The sequence below is a fragment of the Rhynchophorus ferrugineus genome, unplaced genomic scaffold, assembly GCF_030347505.1.
Source record: "Rhynchophorus ferrugineus isolate W39M unplaced genomic scaffold, kcgeb_rfMv2 rfM1, whole genome shotgun sequence".
In the NCBI taxonomy this organism is placed as follows: Eukaryota; Metazoa; Arthropoda; class Insecta; order Coleoptera; family Curculionidae; genus Rhynchophorus; species Rhynchophorus ferrugineus.
Genome location: NW_027472580.1, coordinates 94,633,736 through 94,654,493, shown reverse-complemented (window position 1 = coordinate 94,654,493; position 20,758 = coordinate 94,633,736). Strand labels below are relative to the sequence as shown.

Below are 20,758 nucleotides of genomic sequence, written 5' to 3'. Positions count from 1 at the left end.
GATTGAGGCATCCCTAAACATTAGTTCCACCAGCATATATGCGATTTTGCATGAACACTTAGCTGTGCGAAAGTTATATTCGCGTTGGATCGCACACAATTTCACGATAGCTCAAAAAAAGACTCGTGTCGATTGGTGCAAAGAAATGCATAAGAAATTCAATCACGGTGCTTCAAAAGACGTTTATAAAATCGTGACAGGTGACGAATCATGGATATATTCGTCTGAGCCCGAAAGTAAGCAAAAGTCGACTGTATGGGTGTTCCAAGATGAACCAAATCCAACAAAAATTGTCCGCGCACGAAGCACTTCAAAGAAAATGGTGGCCTGTTTCTTCGGGAAAACTGGTCATATTGCAACAGTGCCTCCAGAGGATCGTACAACAGTAAATTTTGATAGGTACACAACCATTTGTTTTCCAGAAGTCCTCGGTGAAATAGAGTAAACAAACAAGAGACGCCGGATTGTTCTTCATCATGACAATGCGAGCTCTCAAACAAGAGATTATTTGAGCACTCAAAACATCGGATTGATGGGTCATCCGCCGCACAGCCCTGATTTAGCACCCAATGACTTCCTTTTGTTACCATCCGTGAAGAATAAACTGCGTGGTCAATAATATTCATCACCTGAAGAAGCTATTGAAGCGTTCAAAAATCATGTTTTGAAGATACGTCATTCGGAGTGGAATAAATGCCTTGAAAATTGGTTTAAGCGTATGCAAAAGTATATCGATAATCGTGGCGAGTACTTTAAAAATATAAAGTTACAAAAGCAAAATCCAGACTACGTAGTATATTTAGAGCACATAGGTAGTGTGAAAAAGCCAAATACAAAAGAAATATACCAATAATATGTGAATATACATAGTTGAGTAAGTTCGATATTAATTTTGTTTTATTTTTTCGCTAATATTTTTCATACGTCAAAGAAAAGCTTTTATTGTATTATATCATTTTTTATATTTATAATATCTTGTATTTAAGAATGTCCGCGCTAAACTAGCTAGTCGAATACTGTCTTCTCTTCTCTATAATATCAACGAAATGTGCATACACACTTTAATTAAACTATTTGAAGGCTAAATTTTCCTATCGTTTAAAGTTACTGGGTACACGAAACTAGAGTAACACATTAATGGTCCTTCAATAAATCATCAAACCATAATTTCTCGTAACAATATATTTTCCACGAATGTTCAAAAATAAACAGAGCTAGCGAACAAATATTAAAAGCTCGCGTCTGACAAATTGAGGGGCACAAAAATAGATTGATGTCGCGAACAACGCCCAGAGCATGTCGAAATATATGCGGGCCAAAGGAACTGTTTTCTGTATTACCATTCGAGGACGCTTTTCAGTCCGACCCCATAAAAATTCACCTATAAAACACATCGCCGTTTAAATCAAGTCGTGTCGCGTCACTTTTTCCCGGTCTTTCTCGGTCCGGAGCGGCCCTTCGAAGTTGAAAATTTTCCTTTTGTCCGTCGGAAAAAAGCGGATAAAATTTACGAGCGTCCTAGGCGTTTAGTGGAAGGTAATAAATTTGTAACGCCTCGCCATCATAAATCTGCAAGATTTTCCCGATATATATTTCGGAGTTCGACGGTTTAGTGGTCAATTTTAATTTTATTTTCGTGGGGATAACGGGGGACCTTGTTCGATGTCGAACATAAAACAAAATCAATCGGTTCGATCTATTCTTAGTTTCTTTCATAGTTCGTAACATAAAATATATTCAAAAATAACTGCGGCCGGCTTGGTGGCGCAGTGGTAAAGGCGACAGGACGGTTCTCCTACTCTTGCGGTAGCCGCGGGTTCGAATCCTGCTGGGGCATGGTCGTAAATTTATGTATGTGATTGTTCTTGGCAAGAGTGCGAAATCCGACAAGGAAAATGATCCCAGTCACGCCATTAACCAAGCTGGGTAAGACCGGATATCTTCTGGGATGATTTCTAAGTTGGTCACTCGTCAATCAGTAAGCTTAATGCTGAGGACCGTGGTTTGGAGCCCACGTTAAACTGTAGGCGCAGTCCAGATAAAAAAATACCATTTTTTAAAAATGAAGAATATATTAAAGCTTTATGGGACATACGCATTTTGGCAAAACAAAATGACTTTAGTATATAAAATCGAAAACACCTTTTATACCACATAATGATGTAGACGTGTTTATTGTCTATTATTTATTTAACCGACTTCAAAAAAGGAGAGTTCTATGTTCGGCAGTATATTTTTAATGTATGTTCACCGATTTTTCCGTTAATTATGGACAGATTTTCAAAATTCTTGTTTTATTCGAAATAGTGCATCTCCAAGGTAGCCCCATTGGAACCAAGTCAGGATCTGTGTGAGGAAAGGGAAATAATCGAAGGACACCTTCAAAATTCAAAGGCACGTGGAAAGCTTTGACATAATTTTTTATCTAAAATGTTCAGATATTTGGGTACAATGTTATTGCTGAACTGATGTGGCGGAAAATCGGAAGCAGTTCAGTGTAAAAGCCATTCAGTTTGCTTTTTAAGATCTAACCGTATTATATGAGAAGTCGTAGAAATATTGCAGGCAACTGCTTCTATGGTGTAATAGTTAGAACGTTCAGCTCTTACGCGGAGGTCACAGGTACGATTCCCCATGGGGCAACAACTTTTTGTTCTAATTCAATCTCCTAGACCAGATAACGGACCCCGCGGTCTGAAGCATTCCTTATTTTCAATCATTGTTTTTTATTCCTATTTTTCCTTATAATGCCTGCACCTTTACTTGACCTACCCATTGCAATACTTAATAAAATAACTGCGTAATTTATTGAATAAATATCACTAAACACTAAAAAGAGAAAAATAAAATATTTTTAACAAAAAAAAATTAACCGACTTCAAAAATAAATAAGGAACTAACTAAAAAGTAAAAAATCATAAAACTTAGATTTTTAAGACAAAGAAAACGTTTTAAAATATGTACATAATAATCGTTGTAATGACTAAATAAAATTAAACAAAAACCTTATTTAACCTATATTATCCTATATGGAAATCGTATTGTAGAGCGTGAAAGCTTTACCAGGTCAATTGAAAAGTCCCCGGCCTACCATAGTAAAACATATTTTTTTGACAAAATGAGTTATTTTTATTCACCATACATTGATTATAGCGACCCTCCAACTTTTCGATGCCATTTTTGTAGTACGATTTCTCATTTGATTCAAAATAGGCCTCAGTTTCGGCGATCACATCTTCATTCGACGAAAATTTCTTCCCAACGAGCATTCTTTTCATGGATTTTTTCCACCGCTTTCACTGACTTGCGACACGGTGCATTGTCTTCGTGAAGCGGCATTTTCTTTTTCTTTAAATGCGGCCGTTTTTCTGCGATTTGATCCTACAAACAGTCCAATAACGCTAAGTAATAGTCGCTGTTGATGGTCCTTCCTTTTTCAAGGCAGTCAATGAAAATTATTCCATGTGCATCCCAAAATACAGACCCTATAACCTTGCCAGCCGACTGTTGCGATTTCCCACGCTTTGGAGCGGGTTCGTGGTGTGCAGTCCACTAGGATGACTGTCGACTGGACTTCGGAGTGAAATGATGGTGCCACGTTTCATCCATTGTCACCTGTCGATGCAAAAACTCGGGTTTACTACGCTTGATCATCTTCAAACACTGCTCGGAATCATAAACTCGTCGATATTTTTGGTCAAAAGTGAGCTCGCGCGGCACCCACATTGCACAGGGCTTTTTCATACCCTAATATTCGTGAATGATATGATGTACACGTTCAGTTGATATCTTTAGAGTGTATGCTATTTCATGCAAAATCATTTTGTAGATTATTTTAATGTTTTCGCCAGTAACAACCTCTTTTGGGCGTCCACTGCGTTCACCGTTTTCGTTGCTCATTTCACCACGTCTAAACTTAGCATACCAATCCTTGACGGTTGATTTTCTTGCGGCAGTGTCCGGAAACTCGGCATTAAGCCAAGTTTCTGCTTCAACTGTATTTTTTCCCGTCAAATAGCAATATTTTATCAATACGCGAAATTCCTTTTCATTAATTTTTTTCACAATAACAAAAATTGCTTCACTCAAAATACTATAATTCACAAACTAATGATCCGACAGCTGTCAAATTTATACACGCACCTTTTGAGGGTTAGGGCTGACTAAAAAATATAGGGATTTAATGCTAGTAGCTCCATCTATGTGTGAAGCCGGGCACTTTTCACCTTTTACCTTTTATGTGCATAGGCGTGTAATTGTTCAGAATATATATGAGCCCTTGATTAAAATGTACGAGCAGATAATGAATATTAACTCTTTTACAAATATAGCAAATGCATTAGGGAGAAAGCAGTGATTAAATATGATTTTATCAAGAAAAACCTTACATAGGAAATAACAGAAGAAACAAAGGCGAAATACAGTAATATCAAAATGATTTGACAAGAAAATACGGCAACAAAGAAAACAAGAACTAAATAGAAGGTAAATATGTTCTCTAATGAAAATAAATGTAATACTTGGATGTACAATTATTATATAGGCAAATTAAGTCTTCAGGGCATACCACAGGTGGTTTAGAAAAGAGTTAAATGTAAATATAATAAAATTACTCTAACCTACAAATTATTATGGCTGATTAATTAACTGTAGTTTAAGTCTTTCGACAATATATGCTTTAGATATACTATAACGCTACAATAAATTATTTGATATTATCATTTTTGTTTCATTATTTTATGTACATTAGTATATTGTATATATCGTAACTAAAATAAACTAAAATGGGTAAAATGTCAACGTTATATGCGGCAACATTGCACCGCTTCCACTGCTTTTGCTACTTAGGATAGGCTAAGATTAATTCTTAATATCCTTGTTCATGTAATAACCAACATCACTAAGTCTTATTTCTACACAAGTCATCTTATACCGAACTTAGTTCGAGTTGTTAATGGTGTAGGCCTTGTGCCGTAAACAATCTATTTTCTAGTATTAGTTTGTCTAGACCTATTTGTTCAGAAATGACATTTCCACTTAACAAAAGCCCATTTGCCATCGCCTCGTCGAGCCTCCCTTAGACCCGCCAGCGTTACCGTCCCTCCCCCGCCGTCGACGGACCGCTAGCGTCCCCCGCGCCCCGCGTTGTAAACTTTCCGGGCAAAAAGTCGATCATTAAGGCGAACTTCACGGGCGGCCACGTCAGGCGGAAGGAAAAATGAGTCGTTTTCACCCCGAAACAGGACCTCCGGGCCTCGCTGTCGCTCAAACGTTTCCTATTTAAGGGAAATTTACGCCGACCAAGCCCTAATTTTAGGGGAGACGCCCGTAATAAAGGACGCGCACTACATTTACCTTTCTGGATCGGCCGATGACGACGACCGACGTAGGCGAAACGAATTCTTGGAGCGACGATGGGACGCTGGAACGGTGGTCGGTGACGCTTCAAATATTCGGCGTCGAGCATCGAGCGTGCCATGCTTTGAATGTCGTCGTCGTCCCCCATATGCGTGCTTCATAGCTGGAATTATATTCGCAGTATGCCGTTCCTTGGATAATCAACATTTGGTCACAAGGAAAACATATACGAGGGCGGTCCGATAAGTACTTAGACTCACCGCGCATTTTCGTAGAAGTCTACTGTCCAGAATACGATAAACAGAAGGGATTGTTGGAACTAGCGAATACGCACAATCGTCTATATTGCAGTATCTTTTTTTCTACCTACAGTGTATAGTTGACCGTTTTAAAATTTACAGTTGATGGAGTTGTGGCGACCGCCACGACCCATTAGGCCACCACTAATTCACCATCAACAACTACAAAGGTTGGCAACGCCGGTGGATTGGTACCATGCAGTTCCAGGGTATAAAAGACCATCACGACGACGTCTCGCTCTCTTTTCTTTTCTCCGTCCCCTTGTAACAGTACCACTTCCACAGCGCTACCGTACTTCCTCTACCTAACCTAATATCCTTTCAATTCTCCCGTCGACCACATGTATCAATCGTAAGTTAAAATAAACAACTTTGATTCAACCAGTGTTTTTAGTTCCCGTGCAAATTCCTTCCAAAAATAGTAGTGAGTGTTCTGATAAATGATCGCAGCGGCAGCCACACATTTCGACCGATTGACCGACACGACGAACATTCCTACAATTGGTGACCCCGACGTGATCAAAGTGCCTAACAGGTAAATCAAATCAACATAAGCCACTCGACAGGTGCTTGACACGTACATGGAAGGATAGCACGAGGAACGGAACCCATCAACATCACTTGGTCGACGACATCCCACGAGACTAGCCTGATGGACGAAAACCACAGAAGCCCACCATGTATATCAACACATGAGCACCCTCGCATCACGAAACGGGACACGTAACACATTTACAGGTACCCTCAAACAAAGCTAAACGCCTCAAGACGAACGACGTCCTGCTACAGCTCCGATGGCAGCTGATCCCGTAAAACTCCTCGCTCAGGTTGGGATCCCCATCTCATCAGCAGTCCCCGGGCGTTTGTTTGCGTGATTGCGGGTGCCTTCCGGAACTTGCATCACATATAGGTACGTTCCACGGCTGTTCCACTAGGAGGGGAGTTATGTGGCGACCGCCACGACCCTTTAGGCCACCACCAATTCACCATCAACAACTACAAAGGTTGGCAACGCCGGTGGATTGGTACCATGAAGTTCTGGAGTATAAAAGGCCATCACGACGACGTCTTGCCCTCTTTTCTTATCACCGTCCCCCTGTAACAGTACCACTTCCACAGCGCTACCGTACTTCCTTCACCTTAACCTAATATCCTGTCCATTCTCCCATCGACCACATGTATCAATCGTAAGATAAAATAAACAACTTTGATTCAACCAGTGTTTTTAGTTCCCGTGCAAATTCCTTCCAAAAATAGTAGTGAGTGTTCTGATAAATGATCGCAGCGGCAGCCACACATTTCGACCGATTGACCGACCCGACGAACATTCCTACAGAGTAAAAATAAATAATTTATAATATTTAGATTTTGTGATGCACCAACAAGTTTATAACATTAATTAAATTGTTGTGTTATTCTTAGTATTGTAACATACATTGGATTTAAAATATGAAAGAACAAAGGTAAGTATGAAATGTAAGGTTAAGTTTTATATCCCAACAGCATCAATTTTGTTTATAGTTGGAATATTAACCGCCAAATTTATAACAAAAAAATTCACCCCGATATAGCTACAGATTTCGAAAGGATATCAAGAAACAAAGATGAAAATTATTCTTTTTGTTTAAATAAAAACGTTGCAAAGGGTATGAGAGAAATAACATACTATTGTACTAGAAGTAATATTAAACCTTTCGGGCGCTGCCTCCACTAGAGTGGACACGATTATTGGATTCACACAGCTCAATTACTCCCTATAATTTGCGTTCGATGTGAAAATTAGTTCTCCACATAGATGGACCGGTAATAAAAACATTGGTACAATTAGTGACTTTTACGATGATTTTATTGTCGTTCGATATTATAGAGACATATGTTTCGTAGTTGGTGATGGTAACGGAATACGCGATTGAATTTGAGCATTAAAATTGAATATTTTGGCAGGTGTTTATCGAATTATTGACAGAAGGTGAGTGTAATAATATAAATTACGTAGAATGTGACGTACCTCCAATATACAATTGATTTTTTTAATGTCCATCGAGATGGCTGAAAAAAATTTAGGTCTTATTTATCCAGACATTTATTTTGCTTTTACCTCAAGAAGACAAGACATTTTTTAACTGACGAGAAACTACTGGAAGTACTTGAAAATGATGATTGGTGAGATATAGAAGTATCATCCGATGATGATGATGGGTGGGAGCCGGAAAATGCTTAAGTCTTTGTATTAGGAAAATAATTAAATGGGAAGATACTAAATATGGATCCTAAATAAAAGGAACCAGCGATACCACAAAAAAAAAGAAAAATTGAAGATACAAGCAGGTCTTATGTAAAATATAGTCTTACTAATAAAAAGGAGGTGAAATGACTTAGAGATGCAACATATGAAACACGGAAAATATAAAATATCTTTAACAAAAAAAAATTAACCGACTTCAAAAAATAAATAAGGAACTCACCAAAAGTTAAAAAATAATCAAACTTAGATTTTTAACAAAAAAAAAAACGTTTTAATATGACGTATGTACATAATAATCGCTGTAATAACATCTTCTTCTCTACTACATGTATTTTATATTCTACTATATACACACAATTTAGCTTAATACTTACCTAAACCTATTTATCTATTTTACTATTTTGATAGTACGAGCAACAAATTAGATTTGTTTTGTTTATAAATTAATTTTGTTTATATGTCACACAATTATGTTATTAATATCGTATTCTTTGGACTGGATAATAATATTGTAAATAGATAAATAGGTTTAGGTAGGTATTAAGCTAAATTGCTAATATGTGTAATTGTGTAATAAGTAATAAATTGTGTAGAATATAAAATACGTGTAGTAGATGGATTAATTAAGAATTTTGTTTATTTTTATTTAGTTATGATGACAATTAGTATGTACACATTTTATTTTAAGACGTTTTTTTGTGGTAAAAATCTAAGTTTGAATATGTTTTATCTTTTAGTGAGTTCCTTATTTATTTTTTGAAGTCGGTTTAATTTTCTTGTTAAATATTTCATTATTCTCTTTTTAGTGTTAGATATTTACTCAATAAATTACGTAGTTATTTTATTAAGTATTACAATAGCCAGGCCGTAGAAGCAGTATAGTTAGTGCTTGAAAAGCAAACAATGACACTGAACGACTTCCGATTTTCCGTCACATCAGCTCAGCAATAACAATATACAAAAATATCTCATTATTTTAGACAAAAAAATATGTGAAAACTTTATACGTGTCTTTGAAATTTGAGATTTTCCCTCGATATCCCCAACAGATCTTGACTTGGTTGCAATGGGACCACCTCGGAAGTTCACTCTTTCGAATAAAAAGTAATTTTCAAAATCGGTCCATAATTGACAGAGAAATCGGCGAACATACATAAAAAAATATATATGTACAACCCTTTAGGCTCTAAAAGACCACCACGACGACGTCTCCCTCTCTTTTCTTTTCTCTACTCCCTTGTAATTGTACCACTTCCACAGCGCTATGTATCATTTGATATCGCAATAAACAAGTTTTGTATTCAACCAGTGTTTTCAGTTCTCGTGCGAATTCCTTCCACAAAATCGTAGTGAGTGTTCGGACAAACAATCGCATCGCCAGCCACACATTCCGACCGACCGACTAGACGAACATTGCTACATATATAAACAGTCGAACATAGAACCTCTTCTTTGCTTTTGAAGTCGGTTAAAAATTGCTTGTACCAGTAGAAAAAGAAATAATCGATCTCCCAAAAGCAAAAAATATATTGCAAACGAAATTATTGCTAAAATTGCTGAAAGTACCCTTCAACAACATCCCAGAAAAACGTTTCGGGTTGCCAGATAATCGTTATCATTTCATAGTTAGCTGGGATTATATTTCTGGGTATTTTGTAGACCGTTATTCCACGATGTAAAATTCGACATGCCTCAAGGTCGCTACAAATGATACCCAACATTTAACTAAATAAAAAACAATTTACAAAACGCTATGTTCTTCTTTACACACCTAATAATACGTGTTACTGTCAGAGGCAGAACGGCAACATTCAACGTGGGCGATGACAATGTACGACCCTTTACACCAAACCAAACAGGAGCAGCAGCGCGACCTGCCAAGAGTGCATTCAAGATATGGAGTGAGTTTAATTCAAATTTATTTCTTACGCTCCGTTTGGTCCGAAAATATTGTCGGCAGCCCAGCCGCGACGCACAAAACCGAATAAATCTGCCATGCCACGAAAAAGCCTTTTTACAGTTCACGTGCTACGGACTTATGTAGATTCTGTGAAAAGCCCGCGCTGCTGCCGACGGAATTGATAGTTCGGTTGTGCTTTCGCCGCAGGAACGATCTAATTCCATAAATGGTTTGTTTTTGATATACGATGGTGGTCTTAAAGCGCGCCATCAGTTTATCCTGTTTATGCATTTATTGCAGGAATATTTCTGAGAGGCATTTGTATTGTATTTTTCGTCATGTATTACAGATAATCGTTACATTAACAAGTATTGGTAAATCTTTATAGCAAATAATTCCTAATGTTTTACAAACATTTCTTACAAAACTATCCGTCACAAAAGAAGTTATTGTTAAGTATCCATGTTATCCATTCATTGTTGACTGAGTTATTGTTGATGCAGTTTCAAATCTTGATTCATAAATATTATTATGATAACTAGCATATTGAAAATGTTATATTATATCCTACTAGCGACCCGCCCCGGCTTCGCACGGGTGCAATGCTGATACTAAATTAAATACACTACAGAAAAAATATGAACGTTGTATATAAAAACATAGCGGCCCGCTCCGACTTTGCACGGGCATAAAATATATATGCCTATGTCACTCAATGAAAACATGATTAAAATCGATCCAGTATTTTTGGTTCATTCATTACTGCCCTTGGCCTGCACGCATTAAATTTGGAGTAAAACAATTCCTCTTCCCCTATACTTACTATGAAGATTTCCTGCTATCTTTGGAACATCTAAATTCATACAATTTTTATTACATTACACATTTTTAAACGCAAATTTTAATTTTAATTTTAATCTATATTAATTGCACACTGTATTTAAGGTACTTAATTCGATAAGGATTAATGCCGTATTGCTTAAAATAGCTTCGTAAATAAGCCATTTTCTCACGTAAAAAGTAAACAATAAAAATGGTTAATGTGGGTTATCCCTAAAAGATAAACATATACCATCGCGGACTTTTTTGTAGACCTTTTTATGGTGTACAATACTGTAGTACATTAATTTGATCTAACTCGTAGGGTTAGGCAGCGTTTTTGCTAATTGCTAAATAAGCCTAAAAAAATAGGTTAATTTACGACATCACGTTAGAAACCCCTAAAATTAGCAATGTTGCCTTAGTATATTATGCATGTATTATACATATAATCCTTCCTCTTGAATCACTCTATCTATTGAAAAAAACCGCATCAAAATCCGTTGCGTAGTTTTAAAGATTTAAGCGCACATAGGGATATAGGGACAGAAAAGGCGACTTTGTTTTATACTATGTAGTGAAGATTGATCAACTACCAACGCCAAATCCATGAAATATTGAGACCTTTATATTATTTTGTATTTTTGTACAAAAATATGTATCATGCAGGTTTTCGTACAAAACATCAACTTGTGAATAAAATAAGGACCATTTACTAAAGCTTTTGATTGCTTTCTTTGATTTGAAAAAAATCAGAAGCTAAAACTAATTGGTTGCTTTTTGAATAAAAGATGTTCTAAGTTGAAAAAATAATTAACAAAACAGCTACTAAAAGTATAATAGATAAGAATCAAGAGTTTTACATAAGTAGGTCTTATATGTTACAAACAACAAATTACACAAATTACATATTACATGTTACAAATTAACAAAATACAAAAAGTAAAATTATGATAATATGAACTCTCAATTAAGCAAACAGAGCAATTGTGCAAATATTACGTGTTTGTATACTTTTTAATTAGCTATATCTATTGATGAAAATGCGAAATATTGATGTAAAAATCTATTAAACAACCTAATCTAAAGTAAAAATTCGATTTTGATATTTATTTCCATAAAATAATGGCCTCCTGATACTAGAAATGTGGAAATATTTGATACAAAAGATATAATCTACCAATGTTTCTCAATAAATGGCTATATAATGTGAAACTATAATTAGAATACATGCCATCACCCGATGGATGAAAGAAAAAATAGTGAGAAAGCAAGAAGAATGGCAACAAGATCTAGAAAAAAACTGACAGTATTCTAATAGATGGAAACAGAATCACTAAAAAATAAGATAATTGACAATATAAAGCAAATGGGCACAAAAATAATGAAGAAAGAAATATATATGCTAAAAAGAATGGAATGGAAAAGACGAACTACAAAAATAGAAAGAATACAAATACTAAAAAAATAAGATTAAATTATAAAAAAAAACAAAAATTCAGGAACATCTAAATAAATATCCTACAGATCATAATATTACAAAAAATCCAGCAATAATTGCGTAAAAGAAATTGATCGTAAATGAAGAGCTATGGAGAAAAGAAAGGAAAGACAAAGAAAAGATTAAAAGACGTCGAAAAAAATAAAGAAACAAACGAAAATGAGCCAGAGCAATGACATAAGAGCTAAAAAAGCATAAAATGTAATTGATAGTAAAAAGACAGAGAGAACATTAATAATAAATAACTTAACAGAAATCCATGAAAAAATTTAAAAATTAACCCAAAAACGAAGAAAACAACGAACTGATAAACGATAAAAAATAAAGAATGAAAGATCAATATGGAGAACAAAAGCTTAAGGCGTGTGTTCTCATATTTCTAAAATTTAACCCTTTAAGAATAACACAAGCAACCACTAAGTTAAAACTGGTACTAAGCAGAGTAGATCCGCCAAAAATAAACACTAACACTATTAAATTTTATGGAGATCATTAATTTCCTTTAGTAAATGTAACAGAGATTTATTTAAAAGACTGAAAAAAATTGAAAAGAAATCTGGTTTAATTTAAGGATTTTTATTATATTTTAAGTCTTTTACCCTACTAGGGGTTTATTTATCTGGAGTGGACCTACAGTTTAACGTGAGCTCCGAACCATGATCCTCGGCATTAAGCCTACTGCCTGGCGAGTGACCAACTTAGAGATCATCCCAGAAGACATCCGGTCTTACCCAGTCTGGTTACTGGCGTGACTGGGATCATTTTCCTTGTCGGATTTTACACTCTTGCCTAGGACAATCACAATTATTAAACAATCACAAACCCCAGCAGAATTCGAACCGGCGATTATCGTAACAGTAGGCCATCCTGTAGCCTTTACCACTGCGCCAACCAAGTCGGCATTTAAGGAATTTGTTGTCTGTATAGTAACCGCATAGTATTTACAATGATGAATGACAATTCCATAACAGATAACTAAAATAAACATTTACTGTTTGCAATCGTATACAATAAAATTTTATTTTAACAAGTACTTCAATGAAATATCAAGAGAATATCCGAAATTCTATTCGACAAAACCTAATATCTCGAGATGCCTTTTCAACAATCTCTCCATTCGAAACTCGTCGATATCGAAGTTATTTGATAACGCGGAAATTTTTCATTTTTACGAAGTGAAATCGGCTCTCGCGGCTTGGCTTATTGATTCCGAAGAAATGCACAATGGATTTTCCATCCGCGCATCGATATTCCAGCAATTTTTCCGTGTTGGTATCTCCGTGCCCGTCCTTTTAACGCATCCCCATAATGGAAAGGGCGCCTTGATCGGATTTTAGGGTTGCGGAGGGCCGAGGGTATTGTTGCCCTGTGGCGTTCGAGAGACAAACGATTAAAAGTTCTTTTCAAAGGCGAAAAAGTCGCCCGCGACGTCGATAACTGGCCCGAGATGTGGAACTTTCGAGTCGAATCCATTTACATTTAGATGACAGGCGTCGTCGCGTTATCTTTCCGACAGTTTCGGCAAGTTGGGAATATTTTTATCGTGCCCGGGGATATGTCGAGCAATCGCGAACGAAACAAAAGGAAACGGCCGGCGGCGAAACTTTAATCGGATCGCTTCTCTCGCAATGAACGTTTACGAGGGACGAAGTACGTCGGCAGCCGGATTATTTCCACGACGGGCGTATCTATGCCGATATCTTTATTCTTGACGCGCGTCAAATCGCTTGGTTTTCTATTAAAATTAGCGTAAATCAAAAATGTCACCGAGTTCGAAGGATTAGAATACGATAAACTGAAGGTGATGCGCTCAATCGGCTATGCTGCGCTCTCTTTTTCTCAGAATACGCGAAACTGCAGGAAATGTTGGAATTGCCGCATGCGCACAATATTTGCGCTCTCTCCTTCCCCACGTACAGTGTAAAATCGGCCATTTTAAAATTAACCGTTGGTGGAGTGAAAACAAATAACCTAGTGGTGTGCAAGATAAAAAAAATTTCTTTGAGATAGATGAATTACATATACAAATATGGTTTCTGGACTTTTCTCTGGAAGTCTTTATGTAAATATGGTGCATGGACTTGATATAAACATATCAATTATATATAATGTCAAATAATCTCTATATAAATATGGTCTTTTTCACTCCGTCCTCAAGATTTGTAATAAAATTTTCTAACAGAACATTAATAACACTTAATAACACCCAAAATTATCAAATGAGTGACCATTACAACACTGAATATTTTAGAATATTTAGATCTAGATTCACTCATGCTATTTTCACTAACATACATTATTCAGAACTCTACAGGTAATAGATATAACCGTTTATAAAATCAGGAAACCATGACCAACACTCTAGTGTTAAAAATAAAATGTTGGACATAAAAATACATATCTCCAAAATTACCGACGATTGTATTTATTTGTTCCAAACTCCCTGGGTCGTTTCACAATTTTCGAGTAAAGTATTACGAAAATACATGGTTGGCAAACATGGGGATTAAAACTTCAGTCAGCTTTTTTTCCACATTATACGTTTGTCAAAGCAAGGAAGCGCAAATATTTGAAACCATATGTTTACGAATGGTCTCGATATTCGGAGTAATTATTCTGAACGGCATGGAAGGTTTATAGCCACAACAACGGAAAAATATTAAAATATAATGTTCAGATAGGAGAGCGTTTTGGCGATTGTGCTCTCGAAACCTTTGACATAATTCTGACGAATGTTTAGGATCATTGTGTTGTTAAAAAAAACAAAACTTAGGCCTATCCGGAAGAACTAGACTCGCTCTAGAAAGAATCGCAATTTTTCTGATGTATTTTCAAATAACATTTATTCAATTTTTCATCAATTTTAATCGTATGGTCTGGCTTATTGTTACCAAAGTATCTACCAGTACCATGCTTAACGATAACAGTACATTCTGCAGCTTGATCCTTTCTGATCGGAGCAGAAAAACATGCCTATTAAATTTAAAAATATGAAATTTGGACTCATCAGTATATAGGAAATATTTCCAGTTTTTCGTCCAGATTTCATGTGTTGTAGGCTACACAAGTTTCACAAGTACAAGTTTTTCTCGATTTTTAGCCACGTACCCTTTCAAGCCAGGAGACAGTACAGCTAACGTCGATTTCTTTTCCATAAAATTACAACAAACTTATCTTCCTCATTTGTTGACATTTCGAACGTCCGAATTTGTTCGGATCTGACTTCTTATTAGCTTATTTTCTGTAAAATAGAATAAGCTTCTTACTTAAAAGTATAGATAGCTGTTTAAAGGAAATCTGCTTCTGCCTGAAAACATGTACGGCAGACTACACTGAACCCTAAACTAACAGTTTTTGAAATCATAAATCAATATCTAAGAGATTAGACTATATTAAATAACTGACCAAAAACCGTCTGTTTTAATAACCAAACAGTTGGCAGTATAGTGAACCTTTTGATTATAAAACACAGCTGTTGGTCTTTTTGCTAAATGATTGATTATTTTTAACTATTAAGCATCGGCGTAAAAATAATAAACTGAATTTTCAGTGCCAATATGCCTAATATATATATATATATATATATATATATATATATATATATCTGATTCTGGTTGTTCAAAAAAAGTTTCTTTAGCTCAGCTGTGTGGATAATAGAATAAATATAAATGCTTAATAGATCTTATTTTGTTAATAACTTTTTCCAATGTTTGTGTGGGTAAATTCAAACTTTTTACGAAAATTGCTGATTCATAGATTGTATCTAAAAATGGGAAAAATGAGTTCCGATGAGATGAAAGTTTCTCCGATATGGAATTAGTTATCGATATTGCCCCGATGTCATTTATCCGATAGATGAATAAAAAGCAGTAGTGAGCGACGAAACATTTTTTATAACATTTATTTTTCAATTGAATTCAAATAAAATATATTTTACAAAAAAGACTACGAACTACTTCCAACCACCAATAATAAACGTATAAAAACACACACCTCAATATAATACCGGAATAACTTTCCAAATCTTTCGATTTTAAAGAAATTAAAATTCATATTACTATTTATGCCGATTCTTAATGTATTTATGGCTGCCTAACAGTTATAACTATCCCTAAATGTGTCTCTCTGACATAAACCTATCGAAAAAAAAGTAAATTTAAAAAATCCAATTTAGGAAAGATTGTTTGTCTTAGATGTTGAAAATTGTTCAGTGTCCCCAATAAGCCGTCATGTAACCCCGCCCGTAAGATGACCGACGAGGCACGGAGCTCTTGCCGCGTATTGAACTGTCTCGATATCTTCGTCCGAATCAAGAACAGCAAGTCGCGAAACCTCAAATACGTTAAGACGCAATTCTACGAGAAAGTCAGCAGAGGACTGTGTAACTCGCCGACTCAGAGCCTGTCGACGAAACAACATACGAATCGCCATCAATACAAACGAGTCCGGACACCGAAATGCAATGAGGTTATACCGAAATTTCACCAGAAAGGTAAGCAACACCGCTGAGTATCATTGGTGTCCTCCAAAATTATTTCTATAGGGCTTGTTGTGGTTTGGCCTCAACCGAAGAAGTTCCCTTATAGTCAGGAACTAGCACTGGTGACTTGGCTGCTCGCTCAAACTCTGTACTTCTTATACGTGACCAAGATCCTTCCATCTGCCGCTGTACTCTCGTTAAAGCCACCGCCGTGGAGCTACACGCCCAAATTAAGGAGAGCGCTTAAAAAAGATTTCATCATAGAACCTGATTGGTCATCTTCCACATTTTCCACATTGAATTACACCGATTAAATGTATTAGTTCATTAAAAACAATTGTTTAATGCATTGTGTTGATATTAGGTGCTTACGTATATTCTAATGATTCTATCACTTGAAAAGGGCATTTAATGAAAAGAATTGGTGCAATATACTAGGAGAAATCAAATATAACCGGTAATTTTGTAAAATAAATTTTGAGATCAATAGCATACACAAACTTAACACTTAACATTTTTCAATGTAGCCACCTCCATACTCTACCCACTTTTTGCCACCGATTTAGAAGTTTGAATATTCTTTCTTCGTAACAAGATGAGGGTTATAAGGAGGGTGCTCGAGGGTTTCCCAACGCATTCCCTCCATTCACATTTGCTACTCCTTATACCATCACAAGTATTTTTTTATGTTCTGGCCTAAAACCAGGCGGTGGAAGGCATGACGCCTACCTGGCCGCAGAGACTTGCCCTGAAGTGACAAGTTGAACCGTGTTATGTGGGACTGCCTCTGGGCCTACCAATACACTAAACCGAAACCGCCCCACAGTTGATCCATGTGGATCACTACTGCTACTGCATTAAAATTGGGGATATGACACCTGCTAATCGGGCAGCCGCTATTGGGCACGAGAACCCGGCGATTCTGGCGAACACACAACTGGGTACTGTCATATGGGGGCAAAAGTTATGACTACAGCGACGACGGAAGTTAGCGGTGACGCAGTGCTAAGCTCTCAGCATGTCTACCAGCTCGCGAATAAGCGCGGTTTCAGAAGAACTTGCACTAATTTGATTATTTCTGACAAACTATGGAGCATTTAAGATTCTCCTGAGGAGCTTATTTTGAAAAACTTGGAGCCCTTTCACCTGGTTGGGAGTAACAAACTCGAAGTAAAAATTAGATCCGTAGAGGAGTACGGACCGAATTAACATCTGGTAAAATAAGCATTTGCTGGAGACGGGAAGTCTGCTAGAAGGACAGATCGGAGAAGGTAGCAGGTTTGCTATCCCCAACCTTTCTGGATTGCTTTTGGATTTGAAAGTGCATCACAAGTGACAATACGCCTCAAAAGAATCCTCTAAATCGGAATTACGTGCTAAGCTAAATAGTAAAATTACCAGTTATATTTGATTCCCCTCGTATAGTAATCAAAATATTTTCTACAACTTTTTTCTTTCTTCTAATCATGGCGATACTGTGTCCCAGAAATGATATTGCTTTAGCTGCGACTCCATTTTCGCACTTCTTCAGCATTTAGAAACCGTTTGCCAAGCAAGTAATACTGCATCAATCTGAGCAAGTGGTAATTAGATGGCACTATGTCTGGTGAGTAAGTTGAGTTCGGTAGAACTTCCCATTCAAGCCGCAACAGTGTATCCTTTGTAGCAACCTTGAGGCATTTTTAATTTTACATCTTAAAATAGCGGCCTACAAAATACCCAGAAAATTTTATCCCCGATGTTGAACAGGTGCCAGCAGCGCCAACTAGTAAACGAATATCTGACAGCGCCGAGACGCTTATCTGGGATATTATTGAAGGGTACTTTCGACCATTCTACTATTGACAATGATTCAGTTTCAGACGTGCCACCATCGACTGATCAACCTCGTCTTCAGGTAACACCGCTGTCATCAAATAACGGTAACATAATGTAAATACTACAGTTTTATTTTGAGTTACCTCCATTCACTGAGCCATTATTACCCATCAACCTTCATAACTCTTATAAAGCCGAGCATTGTCATGTAAAAAACTCAGCCTCTGCCCATTACTCGTTATTGCTTGTCCAATATGCTAGTCTAATGAATAATCCGCTTGGGCTCCCTTGGGTTAACCTATGACTCTTACCCTAGGGGTTATCGTACTAGATTCACCTTTGATACGGTATTTACAATACGCCTCAGAAAACTCTTCATTTTTTGCGCGCAAGACATGAAACCGCAAAACATCACTTTCAGCCAATTCGTGGATATTTTCCATGTAAATACGAAATATCTATCTGAAAATATTTGATTAATAAATTGCAAAGCTTGTTCTCAGATGTTTCCTTAAGCTTGCAACTTGAGCAGTGATTTCGACCAATAAACTTGGCAGCTTATTCTTTTCGACCTTTTTTGAGAATTACTGTTAAATCGTTGAAATCGAAACCGACAGTTGGGTTATGACTATGAAAATCATAGTATGTTTAATGGTATCCTTTTCCTAATCTATATTCTATATTTCTAAAGTACTACGGGGCATCCCTCCTCAATCTTTTATTTAGAAACAGCTAAATTATTTCTAGATTGATTTTCTTAGCACAATCCCATAATGCAGTACTTTGTTATGTTGACAGAGCATAATTTCTTCCAAATAGCCAATCATTCTTCTAAATTTAATATCAAGTATATCTTTCTTGTTCTTTAAATGAGTGTAGTCTCGAAAGTTTTTCTTTTGTGTTCACACTGAATAGTCACATCCGGACATTTATAGAGATGTGTTGATATAAATTGACGACGACATATATTGTTTTATTCAGACTGGCCCAATTAATAATTTTACTTAACTAGATAGTGTCTTGTGTTACAATTCAGGAACATCACTCGTATACTTTCAATGAAGGACGGGTCCTAACACACTACCTTACGGCACTCCATTTCTCTCGGTTTTCAATTCACAATAGACATCCCCAACCTAACCCTGATGGCTCTCTCTGAACTCTAAAATTGTCTGCGAACTGTTTGGTTAATACTTTTCTTAATTTAAGATTAGATACCTCACCAAACCTTCCAAAAGTCTGCCACATCTAGAATAACGATAGAACAATCTAACAATGAACATTTGAAATTTTATCCCCAATTTCATAAATTAGGCCTTTAGTTGAAGCTAGATATGGTTGTGCTATATTGTTACTCTCTGTTGGTGGCTTTATTATTAAGTAGCTTTTTTCGAATGAAGTGGCAGTTACTGGTTTATGTATCATTATCATTTCCACTATTTTTTGTATATCCATCTTGCCGAATGATAAAACTTACTCAACACATATCAATCAACGTTAAACTTCCAGTCACAAGATTTATATTTAACTAAAAAATCCTTTAAAAGTAAATACCATACAAAATATCAATTCCTTCGATACAAGTAATCAAAACTCATCTATATCTTTACTTAATAGCATAAAGCAAAGCAAATATATTGCCACATCAATAATAATTTCGAATCAAGCGGATCGTTGTTAAAATTTCCGCCCGAAAATCCTATTGGGTCCCTTGCTACACGCGTACGTAATTTCTCTGGAAATTTCCTGCTGGAAACTCTCGGCGCGGCAGGACGAGTAGGCGGGGGCGCCCGAGCTGCATCGAATTCGTCGATCTGGTTTTAATTTCCCGCCATCGTTATTGAAAGTGGTAGTCGTCAGCAACAGTCCGTGGATTGCCTTTAAATATAATTAGTCATTTTTTAAAATTAGATCGAAAGGCCATGATGAAAATCGAGTTTTCACGTTTAATCAGACAGAAAATAACTGAAAAATATTAGAAAACGGGTTTCATTACAGAAAAATAATAATTGGTTTGGTTTGGTAGCATTTGAAAAAATATAACATTAGAATTTTTAAAAATTTTGGATCCCACCGGACATAGATATACTTTATATTCGTGATTGTAGTTATAAATATAAGAGCGTAAAATATAACAAGAATTAATTCAGGATAACGCGCGCCCTCACACCGCGCATTTCACGCTCTATACAATATTGGAATTAGGGTGGGAGGTACTGGAACACCGCCCCTGCAGTCCGGATTTATCACCCTGCGACTACCAGATGTTTGGACCACTGAAAGAAGCCCTCGGTGGTCAAGGAGTCAACACCGACTACTAGGTAGAGGAGTTTGTGCT

General features: G+C 36.4%; 2 protein-coding genes across 3 annotated transcripts in view; one reads left to right on the top strand and one right to left on the bottom strand.

Moving 5' to 3' along the window:
- LOC143192873 (tyrosine-protein phosphatase non-receptor type 13) overlaps window positions 1–20,758 on the bottom strand; it is a 218,237-nt gene that overhangs the window by 149,657 nt on the left and 47,822 nt on the right. The window lies entirely within an intron of this gene.
- Window positions 16,245–17,012, top strand: LOC143192908 (uncharacterized). The gene is made up of 2 exons (XM_076398718.1): window positions 16,245–16,614; window positions 16,666–17,012. The coding sequence occupies exons 1-2, from the start codon at window positions 16,371–16,373 to the stop codon at window positions 16,914–16,916; spliced, it is 495 nt and encodes a 164-aa protein (XP_076254833.1). The 5' UTR covers window positions 16,245–16,370; the 3' UTR covers window positions 16,917–17,012.

Bases quoted from the DNA above. Each gene is read 5' to 3' on its own strand.
- LOC143192908 (XM_076398718.1), top strand. From the start codon at position 16,371: ATGACCGACGAGGCACGGAGCTCTTGCCGCGTATTGAACTGTCTCGAT. The intron at 16,615-16,665 runs GTAAGCAACACC...TTATTTCTATAG, and splicing joins ACCGAAATTTCACCAGAAAG to GGCTTGTTGTGGTTTGGCCT.